At 43.8% G+C, this 13,063-nt stretch overlaps 1 protein-coding gene across 1 annotated transcript in view; it reads left to right on the top strand.

Moving 5' to 3' along the window:
* The window catches only part of ptprn2 (protein tyrosine phosphatase receptor type N2), a 94,736-nt gene that overhangs the window by 64,181 nt on the left and 17,492 nt on the right, over positions 1–13,063 (top strand). Inside the window, exon 12 of the mRNA XM_062479084.1 lies at positions 11,852–12,067. Within this exon, the coding sequence (XP_062335068.1) occupies positions 11,852–12,067 (216 nt within the window). The remainder of the gene's footprint in view (positions 1–11,851; positions 12,068–13,063) is intronic.

Raw genomic sequence — 13,063 nt, 5'->3', positions numbered from 1 at the left:
CAACATAATTGTTTCTTTCCATTCGGTGGAAATTAGAAAAAAATTGCTTATTTTAAATTAATGCAGAAACGTTTTTCCGGTGTACTGACAATATACAACATGCGTATACTTCCCACACAAACCACCACCCTTAAATGCATTTGCCATCTTTGACATGACATTTTCTATTGAAATGCCAGATGCAATTACCCTTGGAAAAAAACAACAACTCGGCAGTCTCAGCTTTTAACCCATCCTGACTTAAATTTTCCTTTTAACTTCTTTCTATATAGCAAGTAGATAGAAACATACAGCTTGATCTGGCCTTACAGCAAACCAGTATGCAGTAAAGCCAGTGTTTTGATGGTCCACATGTTTTCATCCGGGAGAGTGTGGAGACATGTTCGGACAGTCTTGGTGTGATGTCATTAGATCTTGGGAGGTGGACACAGAGGAGCCTAGTTGAGGGGTCAGGATAGAGTTGAAAATACCCTCCAGATCATAATGGTGGGTGGGTGTGGCGTCTGGGTGTTTTGGACGGTGCTGAAAGGCAGTGTGATGGGGTGGTGGGAGCGGGTCCGCTGCTCCCTGCCATGGCACACAGTATCCAGGGGAGCGGGTCTGCTGCTCCCTGCCATGGCACACAGTTTCCAGGGGAGCGGGTCTGCCGCTCCCTGCCATGGCACACAGTATCCAGGGGAGCGGGTCTGCCGCTCCCTGCCATGGCACACAGTTTCCAGGGGAGCGGGTCTGCCGCTCCCTGCCATGGCACACAGTATCCAGGGGAGCGGGGAGGGAGACAGAGGAAGCGGCTTCACACTCTTACCCAACGCCCTCAAAACGATCCGAGTTACCACGGGAAAACGCACGCGCACTGGAGCCTATACTATGCACGTACACATGGACTCACAAACATGGACAGTCTATTACAAGTACCAGGTTTTCAGTACGGTACCTTCTTGCCTTCATATTGTGTGACTCTGCATGTCGTGCATGCACTGGCTCGGTTTATTCCACAACACAATTTTGAGATAAAAATGAGAGTGGATGTCCATGCACACACACAGATACACAGGCAATCATGTACGACCACATTTTAACGTTGGAAAAATATGTTGGAGCCTTCCAAAAAAATCCTAGAGTATAATGATGTTTACTGGATAAAATGGGAAGATTGATTATATGTGTTTACAATAATGAGTCCTCAACATGTGATTGTGTTAGAGAGCAAAAAAAGAAAAAAAAGAAGACATAAATCATAATTAAATTTGCCTTTAGAATATTTGATCAGCTATGCATTGTGCTGACACAGTGTGTTCATGTCTGCAGTGTGTTTTTGTTACGTGGGTTTCTGTGTCTGAAGCGTGTGTGCATATGTGTTGCGATGAGTGAATGTGTTTGGGGAGGGTAGGCGAGGAGAGGAGAGGAGAAGGAGGCGAGACATGAAGACAAAACAGCCTAGCTGGTGTTCCAGGCATGCGGTAGAATGAGTCTCATTAGGAATTTACTGAGGTTTTCAGACGAGCGCCGCTACTGTTTTTTCGCTCCGGGCCAGACTAGCCTTTTTAAGCTGTGTGAGCCGCAGATAGCGAGGCGTAGCGTGTGCCCGCACAGCGCCGGCAGAGGAGGAGAGTGTCGGGGGTTTGGTTCAGCGGCGAGATGCAAGCGAGGCTGGGATGGTAACGGGGGGGGACTGTCCCCAGTTGATTGGCTCGGCCTCATTATCATTGGCAGTGGCCAGCCAGTTTAACGGTAATTAATCGCCAAAATCAGAGCAACCGCCTGAGGTCCGTTCCACGGCCACGGCCAAGCCTCTCCTGGTGGGATCGTGGCGAGGACAAATCCAGTCCGTTCGCCCCCCAAACCCCGCACCACAGGATCAAGGGGATGGAACAGGAGAAGGGTGTAAGGGGAGCCCAGGGGCCCAGAGGGATGAAGGGAGGCAAGGGAAGACATGAGAAGAACAGTTTCCCAAACCGGGCCGATGCGTGTGTCCAGCTGCCGTACTCTCACTGACCCCACTACACCACAAGCACACGCACCTGCACATTATGGGACAGCTGTTTGGGGTGGCATTGGGTGATCACTGACAGCAATACTTGGGGGGGGGGGGGCATACCTTGCACTTTATAAGACCACACACTCAATCACCATAATCAGAGCTAAGGCTCGCTGCAGCAAGTTAATAAGTTAGCTGGTAAAATACAACTATGTTCTGTAGGCATCTCCTGTTAGTTTGTAGTTAACAGTAAGCCCTGTTTAATCCTCTGAAAGAGTACTGCTGTCCACGTTTAGGGTCACATTAAGGTAAATAAATGTTAAACACTGATTTTGCAAGCACATAACACACTAGCACCATGAGAACCCTGAACTGAAATATAAACTTTTTACACAGCGACGAAACGTCAGGCTCGGTATTGAAGTCATGAAGTCAGTAGTCTGCACGGTCCTGTGAAGCCTGTCCTGTCTTTGTCCCTCTCCTGTCAGACTGGGTATCAGAGGCTGGCAGCAAGCTAGATCCCCTGTGACTGGGATTTCAATTATGAATGCTACCTCCGACAACCTCTGTTGTTCCACAGAGCATACACACCTATATCCCCGCCATCACTCATGTGTGACTTCAAGTATTGTCTGAAATGGCTCCTGCTTTCCAAATTAATTGTGGTTTTATCTCTCTTTCTCTCTCTCTCTCTCTCTCTCTCTCTCTCTCTCTCTCTCTCATCTCTCTCTCTCTCTCTCTCTCTCTCTCTCTCTCTCTCTCTCTTTCTCTCTCTCTCTCTCTCTCTCTCTCTCTTTCTTTTCTCTCTTTGAGATAAGAAGCTAGCAGAGAAGATGATGGTCTAAAAGTAAAGAGAGTTTCACTGGAACAAAACAATTAAAGTGTTGTCTTTGGAATGTCAGGGTGTCCCACTATTTAGTTTTTAACCTTTTCCTATCTTCCACAGAGAAGTGCTGAATCACACCCATGATCTTGAGAGTTCTCAATGGAATGAACTGATTGAAGTGTTTTCTTTATGAACTTTGGCAAATTACATTTGGGAACTTGTATGTTTGCTTTTTGAGTATGATATTGAATTTCAGTAAGCTCTGTCATGATAACATCCTTACTGTTAACTTCATTGAAAAGTCATTACTCTCCTGAAATCAGTCTTGGTGTTTCCCCAGGGAGGAATGTAATCAGAACCAACTGTAATTTGGATTGACTCACAGTTACTAGGCAAACACCTCCACTGACAGCTGTTGGCTTAACTTTAATTGTTCCTTCATAAGTGCTACTTAGAGTAATTGTTTTCAGCGTTTTTGGGGGGGGGGGGGGGGGGGGGGGGTTTGAAGCATAACATGAAAATCATTCTCTGTGTCAGAGATGGCACAGGTGGCTTTATCAAGAGAAATAGTTCCTTTCCCCACACATTATACAGGAATGAAATGCAATCAAACATGGTTTATAGAGGGATTAAATCTGATTCAGAAAACTGATTTTTAATCAACAGTTCACAGTTCTCACTCAACCAATTATGGTTTGGAGAAAGTAACAGCTTTATCATCTGAGCTTCCTACTATATACTGTACAGTACACACACTCTCAAACACACACATACTGCATACAAACACCGGTGTTCACACGCCACGCCACACGACACGAAAACACACCAGTTTAGTCCGTATTCCGCAAAACCAAAAAATCGCGTCGATACATCAACGTCCTCATATGCCAGGATTCCCCATCCTAAACCCATTTTCTCTCTTCCTCAGTTCTGGTGCGTTTTCATACTGCCAGCTAAGATGCCATGAGCGCTCTCTGTGTTTCTGGAGCATACTATTGTTGCGAATTTGTGCGTGGGTTACTCTGTGTGCTTAACATACAGCTGAGATGACAGCCATAGCGTTTACCTTGATCAACAGCTTGCTTACAGATTTGAACCACTTGGCTCGGGCCATGCATGGGTTGAGAATCACACAAGTAGGAGGCTTATTTGAACAAGCTAATCTGCCTAGAACACCAGAATGACATGGTTGACACACATTTGGTTGGAATAGGCTTTTTTTTCCTCATCCGGGGATTGAACATGAAACAGACACAGCAATGATGTTTGCAGTACAACACAGAAGCAGGACCTTTCTCTGTGTGTGTTTGTGTGTGTCTTTGAACATCATCCATCAGGATAGTTTGCTAGCCAAATTTGCATTCCTCAAGTGTGTGTGTGTGCTCGGAATAATTTGGTTCTAAATGATGAGAGAGAAAGACAGAGAGTGAGTGAGAGAGAGAAAGTGAAAGAGAGAAAGAGAGAGAGAGAGAGAGAGAGAGAGAGAGAGAGAGAGAGAGAGAGAGAGAGAGAGAGAGAGAGAGAGAGAGAGAGAGAGAGAGAGAGAGAGAGAGAGAGAGAGAGAGAGAGAGAGAGAGAGAGAGAGATGACAGAGCCAGAATCCAGATGGCATTGCATGGTTTGTGTGTTCTTTCTAGTTTGATTTTTAAGTTCTTTATTTGAAATGAGTGTGTTATGTGATGTTGCAGTACCACAAAAATCGATGTTTTCTTCTAAATCTAAAGAGTATAATTCCAAATAATCTGGATTAATTAGATATTTAAATTAATGAAAAAAGAACAGATTTGTGTTTACTTTATATTACTGTAAAGCACTGGTTTTAAAAGCCAGATGAAAATCAATGTTTTCACTGTTTTTCTGCAGTGTCAAAAACAGTAACAGCTGCTGTATCAGATTTTTTTTTTAAACAGCCCCACAAAGCATTTTGTTCTGCACAAATATTTATCCCTATTAGAGATTTTTTTAAATCTGGCAGCACCTTTGCCACATGTTGCACACAACAACTGTTTCCCTGTTGTTAAATAATTGACCCCCCCCCTCTCTCACACACACAGCCCTCCCCCAGTTTCAAAGACCCCAGAATCCTACTATTTGGGTGTCAAGCCACATGCATGTGTATATCTTAGAGGATACATCAGGTGGTTGTCTTGTGTAGGGGGTGCTGTATTGCAATGCAGTGGCAGTGTAAATGCATTAGTCTAATCTGATGTCATTATGCTGGGATTGGGATGTGCACCAGCACCTTTCATCAGGCTTCCTCTCTGCGTTGTCTGTCTTTATCTGCTGTTTACGCAATTATATTACAGGGCCTGAGGTTTCAATGCCCACTCTCTGCTGTCTGGATCAGGCATACATACACAGACACACAAATGCATGCACACACACACACACACACACACACACACACACACACACACACAAATAAACTGCATACACACTGCATATACACACTTGGAGGTGTGCATGGGCTGATACACAAATTGCATAAATTGCACACACACACACGCACACACACACACATACAGACACACACACACACACACACACACAAACACACACACACACTGGAGTTTTCACTTCTATCTCAGGCCGTACACTTGATCCTGACATTTGTTTAACACACCCTCCCTGTCTGTCCCCGAGGATAACAGTGTGAAGAGTGTCATACTCCACACTCTTTGTTCAAATATGCTCTACCCTTCCTTTTTTTATCAGAAACATATAACGGTGCCATTGTGACAAACAGAGGGACAGTTTGGTGAAGGAGAGATAAAGCCTTCTCAGGACTCACAGTGAAATACAGCATGCGTACGATAAAACTGTCAGAGAATTAGTCCTAGAGAAGACAGGACACCCTCTACTTGATGTGTTGTCATTTCATTTCAGTTTGTTTGGAAATTCCAGCGGCATCGTGGACAGATACAGAACACATGGCAGACGGATACACGGTTCATTCTGTCGGACCATGATAAACTTTGAGAGTAAGTTCTGAGGCAGGATCAGGCTGGGAGAGTTTTGAATGAACAGATTCTGGGGCGTGACAACTTCCTGGCACCCCGACTGTTAGCGGTAGTCTTTTGATGTCTCCACGAAATGCGTCAGAAGTTGTGCAATTTAGTGTGCACAGCATTGTAGAAAGAGTGAAAAAAGGAAAATATAAATACATTAAAAGAGTACAAAGTTTCTTGGTCACTTTCTACTCTTTCTAGGTGGTAAAGCACCTTGTTATGGGGCTTGCCATTGCCTGAATCATGACTGTCTTTCATCCCGTCATGAGCCATCAACACGGACCCACTTGTTTGGGTGAAGATTGGCTTATTGGGTTGTTCTGGGCACATTTAGTTAATTATAATTTTTTTGCTTTTAGTTTGGGCTTGTTTGATGGATGACCACTAACTCCACTCAGTTTTCCAAATACAGTATAATGTGTTTATGTTAAACAAGGAATTACAAGGGTCCTTTCAGTTCTGCGCAGATGTAAAAGGCAATAGATTCTTATTTTGTGTTGGGAGACTAGTTTGTCTTTAGATGTTGAGGTTTTCCCCTGTGTTCCTTGGGGATTGTGTTCACCACCAAAACCAAGACCAAAAAAAATGAAGGACTATTTGTGTTTGTTCTTACAACCTTTGACAGAGGTGTTGGTGAAAACACCTTGTGATTGCGTGATGTGGATCAGGAAACTCCAGTTGCTGTTTGATTAGAGCTCGGAGACTGGAGCTATTCTGCTCCTCTTCTTGGCCAGTGTGAGCTGTCCTGTGAGCAGCATCTCTGGCGGGCTCCACAGTGCGACGCGGCTCCCCCTGTGTGGTGAACAGCAGTGGACAGAGAGACAGGGGGCTGCAGGTTTTGTCCTCCCTTCACAGTGCCAACTCCAGCTGTCACACATGGAGACAATGGAGAAAGAGGAGGTGGGGGGGTGGGGGGGGGGCTTTGAATAGAAAAAATAAATAAACTGGAGAGCCCCCTCCATCTCGTTCTGAATCCCCCCCCCCCAGACTCGTCATCTGCATTTGACAGGACGCTCCCCCTCCTCCACCCCTCCACCTCCTCTGCCTTTCTTCACGCCCCTTTCTCTCTTTCCCCCCTGTTTTCTCTTTCTAACTATAATCCTCCTCTCTCCCTGCTTAGTGCAGCTGTTGCCTGCCATAAGATCATTTTCCCTGCCTGATAACTAATTAGTTAAGAGTTTTAAGGGATTTTGTCTTAATATCAAACTTTCCTTGACTTTCCCTCTGTCCTTGATGGTCTGCCTTAAAATAATAAGAGAGTTTTGTGTTTAATTTGGTACTTTCTCATTGAGGGAGAAAGCCCCCCCTCCCTTTGCAACCCCCCCTTCCCTGCTTCTAATCTGAACGGATATATCAAATAGAAAGTGATAAATAAAAAAGTTATACTTAATAAGGAGTAGCCTGTCTTTGTCATGAATATTCATTGATTCTTCATACCTCCTTTTATATTCATGAAATGAATTCAGATAGAGAGGCAGCTATAGGAAAATGGAGCTTCAAAACACTAATTCACACACAGGGCACTGAGACCCCAAGTAGCTTAACAAATGAGTGACTAGCCTGATGTCCATTCATGTGCCCCCTCAGTCCACAAGCCTATTAGCCAAGCAACCCTCCTTGAACATTCACTGTCGACAACATGTGGAGGCATCACTATAGCAACCAGTGGATATGACATGTGCAACAGACAGGGACTCTAGAGCAGCTAAATAAAAGGAGGGGCTCAGCCTAGCTCTAAATGATCGCAAAAAAAAAAACAACCAGTCCCCCCTCGCTTTTCATTGGCATAGAAGCACTGAAAGGACTCGCAAGGCACATTCTTGCGAGGCTCGGAAAATCAGACGGGCATATCCCGCATTCTCCTCCTTTTTATTTTCTTCGCTTTTTTTATTATTCTCCATCTTCGTTTCGAAGCATTTGAAGGCACTGTCTTTTATTGCGCTGGAGGCGCGCGGGACACTGGCCGGGGAACTTTTGGGGAGCGGATTGAGTGGGCGGCCAGGACGCAGTTTGGTCTGGGGTTTGCGGTTTGGGAGCTGCGGTTTCCACTGTCTTAGTATGCCCACTGGAATACAAGATAAACCCTAGACTATACACTGCCAACCATCTGACCCCCGACTCAACATGGATTTAGGTAATTATACTCGTGCCGGGAATCATTATGTATTTTCGATCGAGCAAGATTGCAATGCGGCAAATTGCTTAAATATCTTGTTTGTCGTTAGACTTGTCCATTTATTGCATGTGCTGGAAAACAATATATATTTTAGGCACGTTTGTCATTCAGATTTCTTGCCATTTCTTGGTTAGCAGTTTGTCTGTTTATACCGGCCCAATGTCGAGACACGAGGCACCGTGGATGCCACTTGCCGTCGGGATAGGCAATGTAAATATTTATTTTTATTTTGGGGTCCTTTTCTGTATCAGCAATAAGCAACTACTTGCATAAACATTGCGGGGAAAAGCACGGCTAGTTGAGTCCTGTAGACTAGTCTCCAACCAGCACATCTGTCTGCTGAAGTTTTTGTTCAGGACTCATTCTGATATGAAGACTAAAGGATACTTCGGAGTTTTACCAAGGATCTATGCCCATCACAGGGAGGAGTTTGACTTCAATTGAGTGCAAAATTATATTTTACATAGCATACTTGATTTGAAGTAATATTTTCTTTATTTTACCAGGGTCCACAAGTTGACTAATGCCAAATTCTAGCAACAATGTATAGGCCCATGACATTTTATTGAATGATGTAGAGGATTTTTTAAGTGGCAAAAAAACTAACAGGTATGATGAAATACAAATGAAATTGTGGAATCTAATCTTAAATATTATGTAGCTTAAATATTCAATTGGAATGTAAATATTTACAAAATAGAGAAAGGCAATGTAAGACAATAAAATAATGATGGTGGCAAACAATCAACTTTCAGAACAAGTAGGATATTAGATGCCCGTTATGAACATTGTATAGAAAAAAAAGAAATGATTATTTATCAAGATGGGGGTTGGTGGGTTTTTGGTTCTGGTGTGTTTGGGGGGGGGGATCACTTCTTGAAGGTATTGTGATCGGAGGCTGAATGGACAGCCGACCACCCCTTTGGCCTCTCACACTGTGACCTTAACTCAATCATTTGAATAAGCCAGAGCCACCGAAATCCATCTGCCCTTTGTCTTTTTCTGAGATTTGCTCATCCAATAGAGAGAGAGAGAAAGAGAGAGAGAGAGAGACAGAGAGAGAGAGAGAGAGAGAGAGAGAGAGAAGGAGAAAGAAGGGTTTGAGAAAATGGGAATGAGAGAAAGAGAGAGAGAAAAAGGCAGGAAAAAATGAGAAAATAAAAGAGGGTATAAATACTTAATCGACCATCCTCTTAATATTTGATCCAATACGTTAGCAGTCACAAGATATGTGTCTCTCATCTAAATTGACAAAGTCCATAAGTGTTGAGAAATTATTAGGATTGAAACCATTGGTGTTAGCAGTCTGTGGAACACATCACATTTTCTGCCATCACCCAGAATTTTGGAAAGTGTTTAGTATTTCTTAGAGTGTACAACTAAATAGGCAAAAAAGTATCTTACCTTACTCATTCAGAGATTGGTCATTACAATTAGCAAACGATTGTTTATTATCTACCCGTTAGTTGGACTTATATTTGGTGAAAATAAATATATGTAGGATGAAGGTAATAAGAAATATCAATATATTTGTATGCAAAAACATTTCTATCAAAATGTATCAAATGTATCTTTGAGTGTACTGCTCTTTCATTAGTTATAATTCTGTGTACGTTGTCTCAAATTAATTGTCAATTTGCAAGTCCAATTACTGTATGTTCAGAGAATTTTTTTTTCTCTCTAACGTCTTTCTCTGTCTTTTTCTCTCTTTTCCTAATCTCTCTTTTTCTTTGTCTGCATACAATTTTAACCATCAAACCAATTTCTTCCTCTCTGACACATGAAAGGTTATGGCGCAGAGGAAATAGCATGTAGTGATAATTTCTAACTGAATCCATAACACTAATTTCAAGCCATTCATTAAATACAGTACAACATAATACTAAGTGATTTATATATGGTATAATTATGTTATATCAATGCAGAGGTAAATACGTTTTTTTTGAAGCCATTATGTTAATGTTTCATTTCTGGATATATCTGAGGATATATTAGAAATTAATTAGAGTAATAAATCATACATATTTACCACATGGAAAGAGTACTTCATTGTAATCTCCTTTCTTTCTCCAAACTTTCATAGAACAAAAATAAACTTTACCAACAAATTGCAATTTATTTTAATGGGTTTTCTTAGAGGCTGGTGTGAGTTTACATGTGTTTATCTTTGGAAAGCATCAGGGCAGGAAATTGGTCTGTTTCATCATTAAACATTGCAAAATTTGCCAATGTTCATTGAATGAGAGAACTTCGTAACATCACTTAGCCAAATCTTTCTTTCTTCTCTCTCTTTCTCTCTCTCTCTCTCTCTCTCTCTCTCTCTCTCTCTCTCTCTCTCTCTCTCTCTCTCTCTCTCTCTCTCTCTCTCTCTCTCTCTCTCTCCCTCCCTCCCTCCCTCCCTCCCTCCCTCCCTCCCTCCCTCCCTCCCTCCCTCCCTCCCTTCCTCTCCCTCCCTCTCTCTCTTCCTCTTTCTTTCTTTTGGTCTCATTTACCGGGGTTTCAACAAGAGACCCTCCAGACCTCTGGTTGTTGTTGAGCATCTCGGGAGTTGATTGAGGCTGTCAGTCAGGGGGCCAGAGCTGTTGTGATCAGGCGAGACTGTTATCAAACCAACATGGTAATCACTGTTTACATGTCTAGGTGACCTCAGCCTTCATACAATAACGGAAGGTTAAACATTGAACGTTATTGACAGTAAATTACTTTGTATTGTGTAAAAACGGAATTTGGAGCTCTTATTGTAATGTTTTACTTCATCCTTCAGCACTCATGTAAAGAATGATGATTTGCATGTCTGTTGTAAATTTGGTACGTTGTTATTTCACATTCAGGTGATTAGAATGCACAAATATGTGGGAACAGACTGATTGTAAGGCCCATAATCCAGTCTTTCACACACATTTCAGTCCCTCTGTCTAGTAGTGCTAAAGCCCACTGAGAAGCAGCTATCTAACCTACACAGGGGCCCTAGCACAGGACAATACCACACCATACTCAGGGGCTTAGCCTTAGCTAGCTGAGGTGGGGTGCTGGAGGGGGGGGTTAACATCACTGACAATCCCCACTCTAGTACACTGGCTCTGGGTTTTAGGCCTAAATCGGGACCGCCCCCCCCTCTATTCCCGACACACACACTGTCTTTCAAACCTTCCCACTTTAACAATTAGCTGGGTGGGGGTGGAGCCAGACCTCTAATCCAGCCAAACTCAAGACAAGAGAGGCTAATTAGTGACAAGCTTTTAGTGTCCAAACCTCCTGTAACTGCTCAGTGGCATGCCAGCCGATGCCAAGACAGAATGGGTCGTAAATATGGGTGTATAGACCCACCCAGTGTGTCGACTGGTGCTGGACAGGGGCGGATAATAAGGAAGGAGCGGGATTGAATGCCCATTGTAAAACTGCTATTAGCTCTAGCTAATGAGGGGGCCGGAAAGGCGATGGTTGTGGGAGGAGAGTGGGTGTAGGTAAAGGATAGACCAGGAAGGACCACAATGGGACCAAAATGCAAAGAAAGGCTTTATTGTTTGATGAAACAATTGGCAGTTTTGTTTTAGAATTTCAATTTTTTTCATAAATCTATTTTATTTTTTAAATGTTTAACTTGTTTTCTGAACTCGTCTACTGTTTCAAGCCTCGTGGTCAGTGGTTGTTAGAGTGTGTGTATGAGTTTGAATTGACCTATGTCCTCTTATTTATATATACAGTAGTTGTTCAGTAACACTGAGATACAGTGCATCAGCCTTTTATGGACCAACTGAATTAACAAACTCTCTGTAGGCTGCCTAGAGTCAGGCCATTCCTACCTCTCTGTCTACCATTATCCATCCAAAAATCCTAACAAACGCGTGTCTGTGTTCCTCCAGAGGGGCAGTCTGACCCAGATCCCTGTGGTGAAGGAGACCAGGGTGGAGTCAGGCCAGTTCCTGGTCCTCAGCGTCCTCTCCATGCTCTTCATCCTGGGCGTGCTGGTCTCCTCTGGAGCCCTCTTCTTCCTCCGTCAGCGCTCCCACCTCCAAATGAAGGAGAAGCTGGTCAGCCTTGGGACTGACACCGGCGCCGATGCCACCGCAACCTATCAGGTAAGAGTCCTGCCCCCCTACCATCGCGTCATGTGGAAGGTCACCCCGCTCTCTCTCTGGGTGAGCGAGCATCTCCAGTTAGCCTCAGCGTGTGTTAAGTGTGTGTGTGGTATTTTGATTTAATGGACTTCTAAGAAGAACCTACCGTTTGATTTCATTTCATTTAATCATCCGAGGGCTGTATATTCTCAAAAATGCAGTTGAGCTATTTATATAGGAAAAATACAGTAAATTCCGGTCCTCCTCGCTAGAGCACGAGTACCATCCTGAAAATACACAAAAGCACGTATGCTGTGAGCGGTAGGAAAGGTGCCTGGTTGGCAAGCTGGAAGCAGGCTGTTAGCAGGCTGAGGGAGCAGGTTACAGGCTGACCTCTCTCCTCCATTCCTCCAGGGCCAGCGTGGCGGGGCCAGTGGGGCGGGGCCAGGCAGCGGGGCCAGGCAGCGGGGCCATATTGATTTAGCGACAGGGGCTCAGCTGGGGCCCGGCATGGCACTCAGAGCAGACCTGCCCGCCATGTTAACGCTCTCAATATTTAATCAGCTCCCCGCACGGTTGCCTTCCCGTATAGATGTGGGGATGTACACTGGGGTGATCGAGAGAGCAAATTAGTTTTCTTCATTTCAATTTCTCATATTTTCTTTTATATACGGTATGCCATGAAGATGTATGTTACCTATATTATAGACATTCAAGTGTGATTGCCCTATTTCCAACATTGCATGCTGTGGCGTATTAGCTCTCATGTCAATATTATTATTATTATGTCACTACTGACATGAACACTAACAGCTAACGATGCAGTCAGGGAGCAAAGAGAACGTAGACTCACTCTTTCTCATTGCACTACTAAAAGGGGCTTTTGTACTGTGTGGACGAGCCGCCAATCTCTACTCCTATTTTGGACTTCTTTGGTCTCTTCTTGCTCCATCCCCTGTGGGGGGGGGGGGGGGGGGGGAGTTGAGGGCTGGTTGTACAGCACTCCCTCCCCCTTTT

The sequence above is a fragment of the Osmerus eperlanus genome, chromosome 15 (genome assembly GCF_963692335.1).
Source record: "Osmerus eperlanus chromosome 15, fOsmEpe2.1, whole genome shotgun sequence".
In the NCBI taxonomy this organism is placed as follows: domain Eukaryota; kingdom Metazoa; phylum Chordata; class Actinopteri; order Osmeriformes; family Osmeridae; genus Osmerus; species Osmerus eperlanus.
This window is presented reverse-complemented; position numbering and strand designations above follow the sequence as displayed.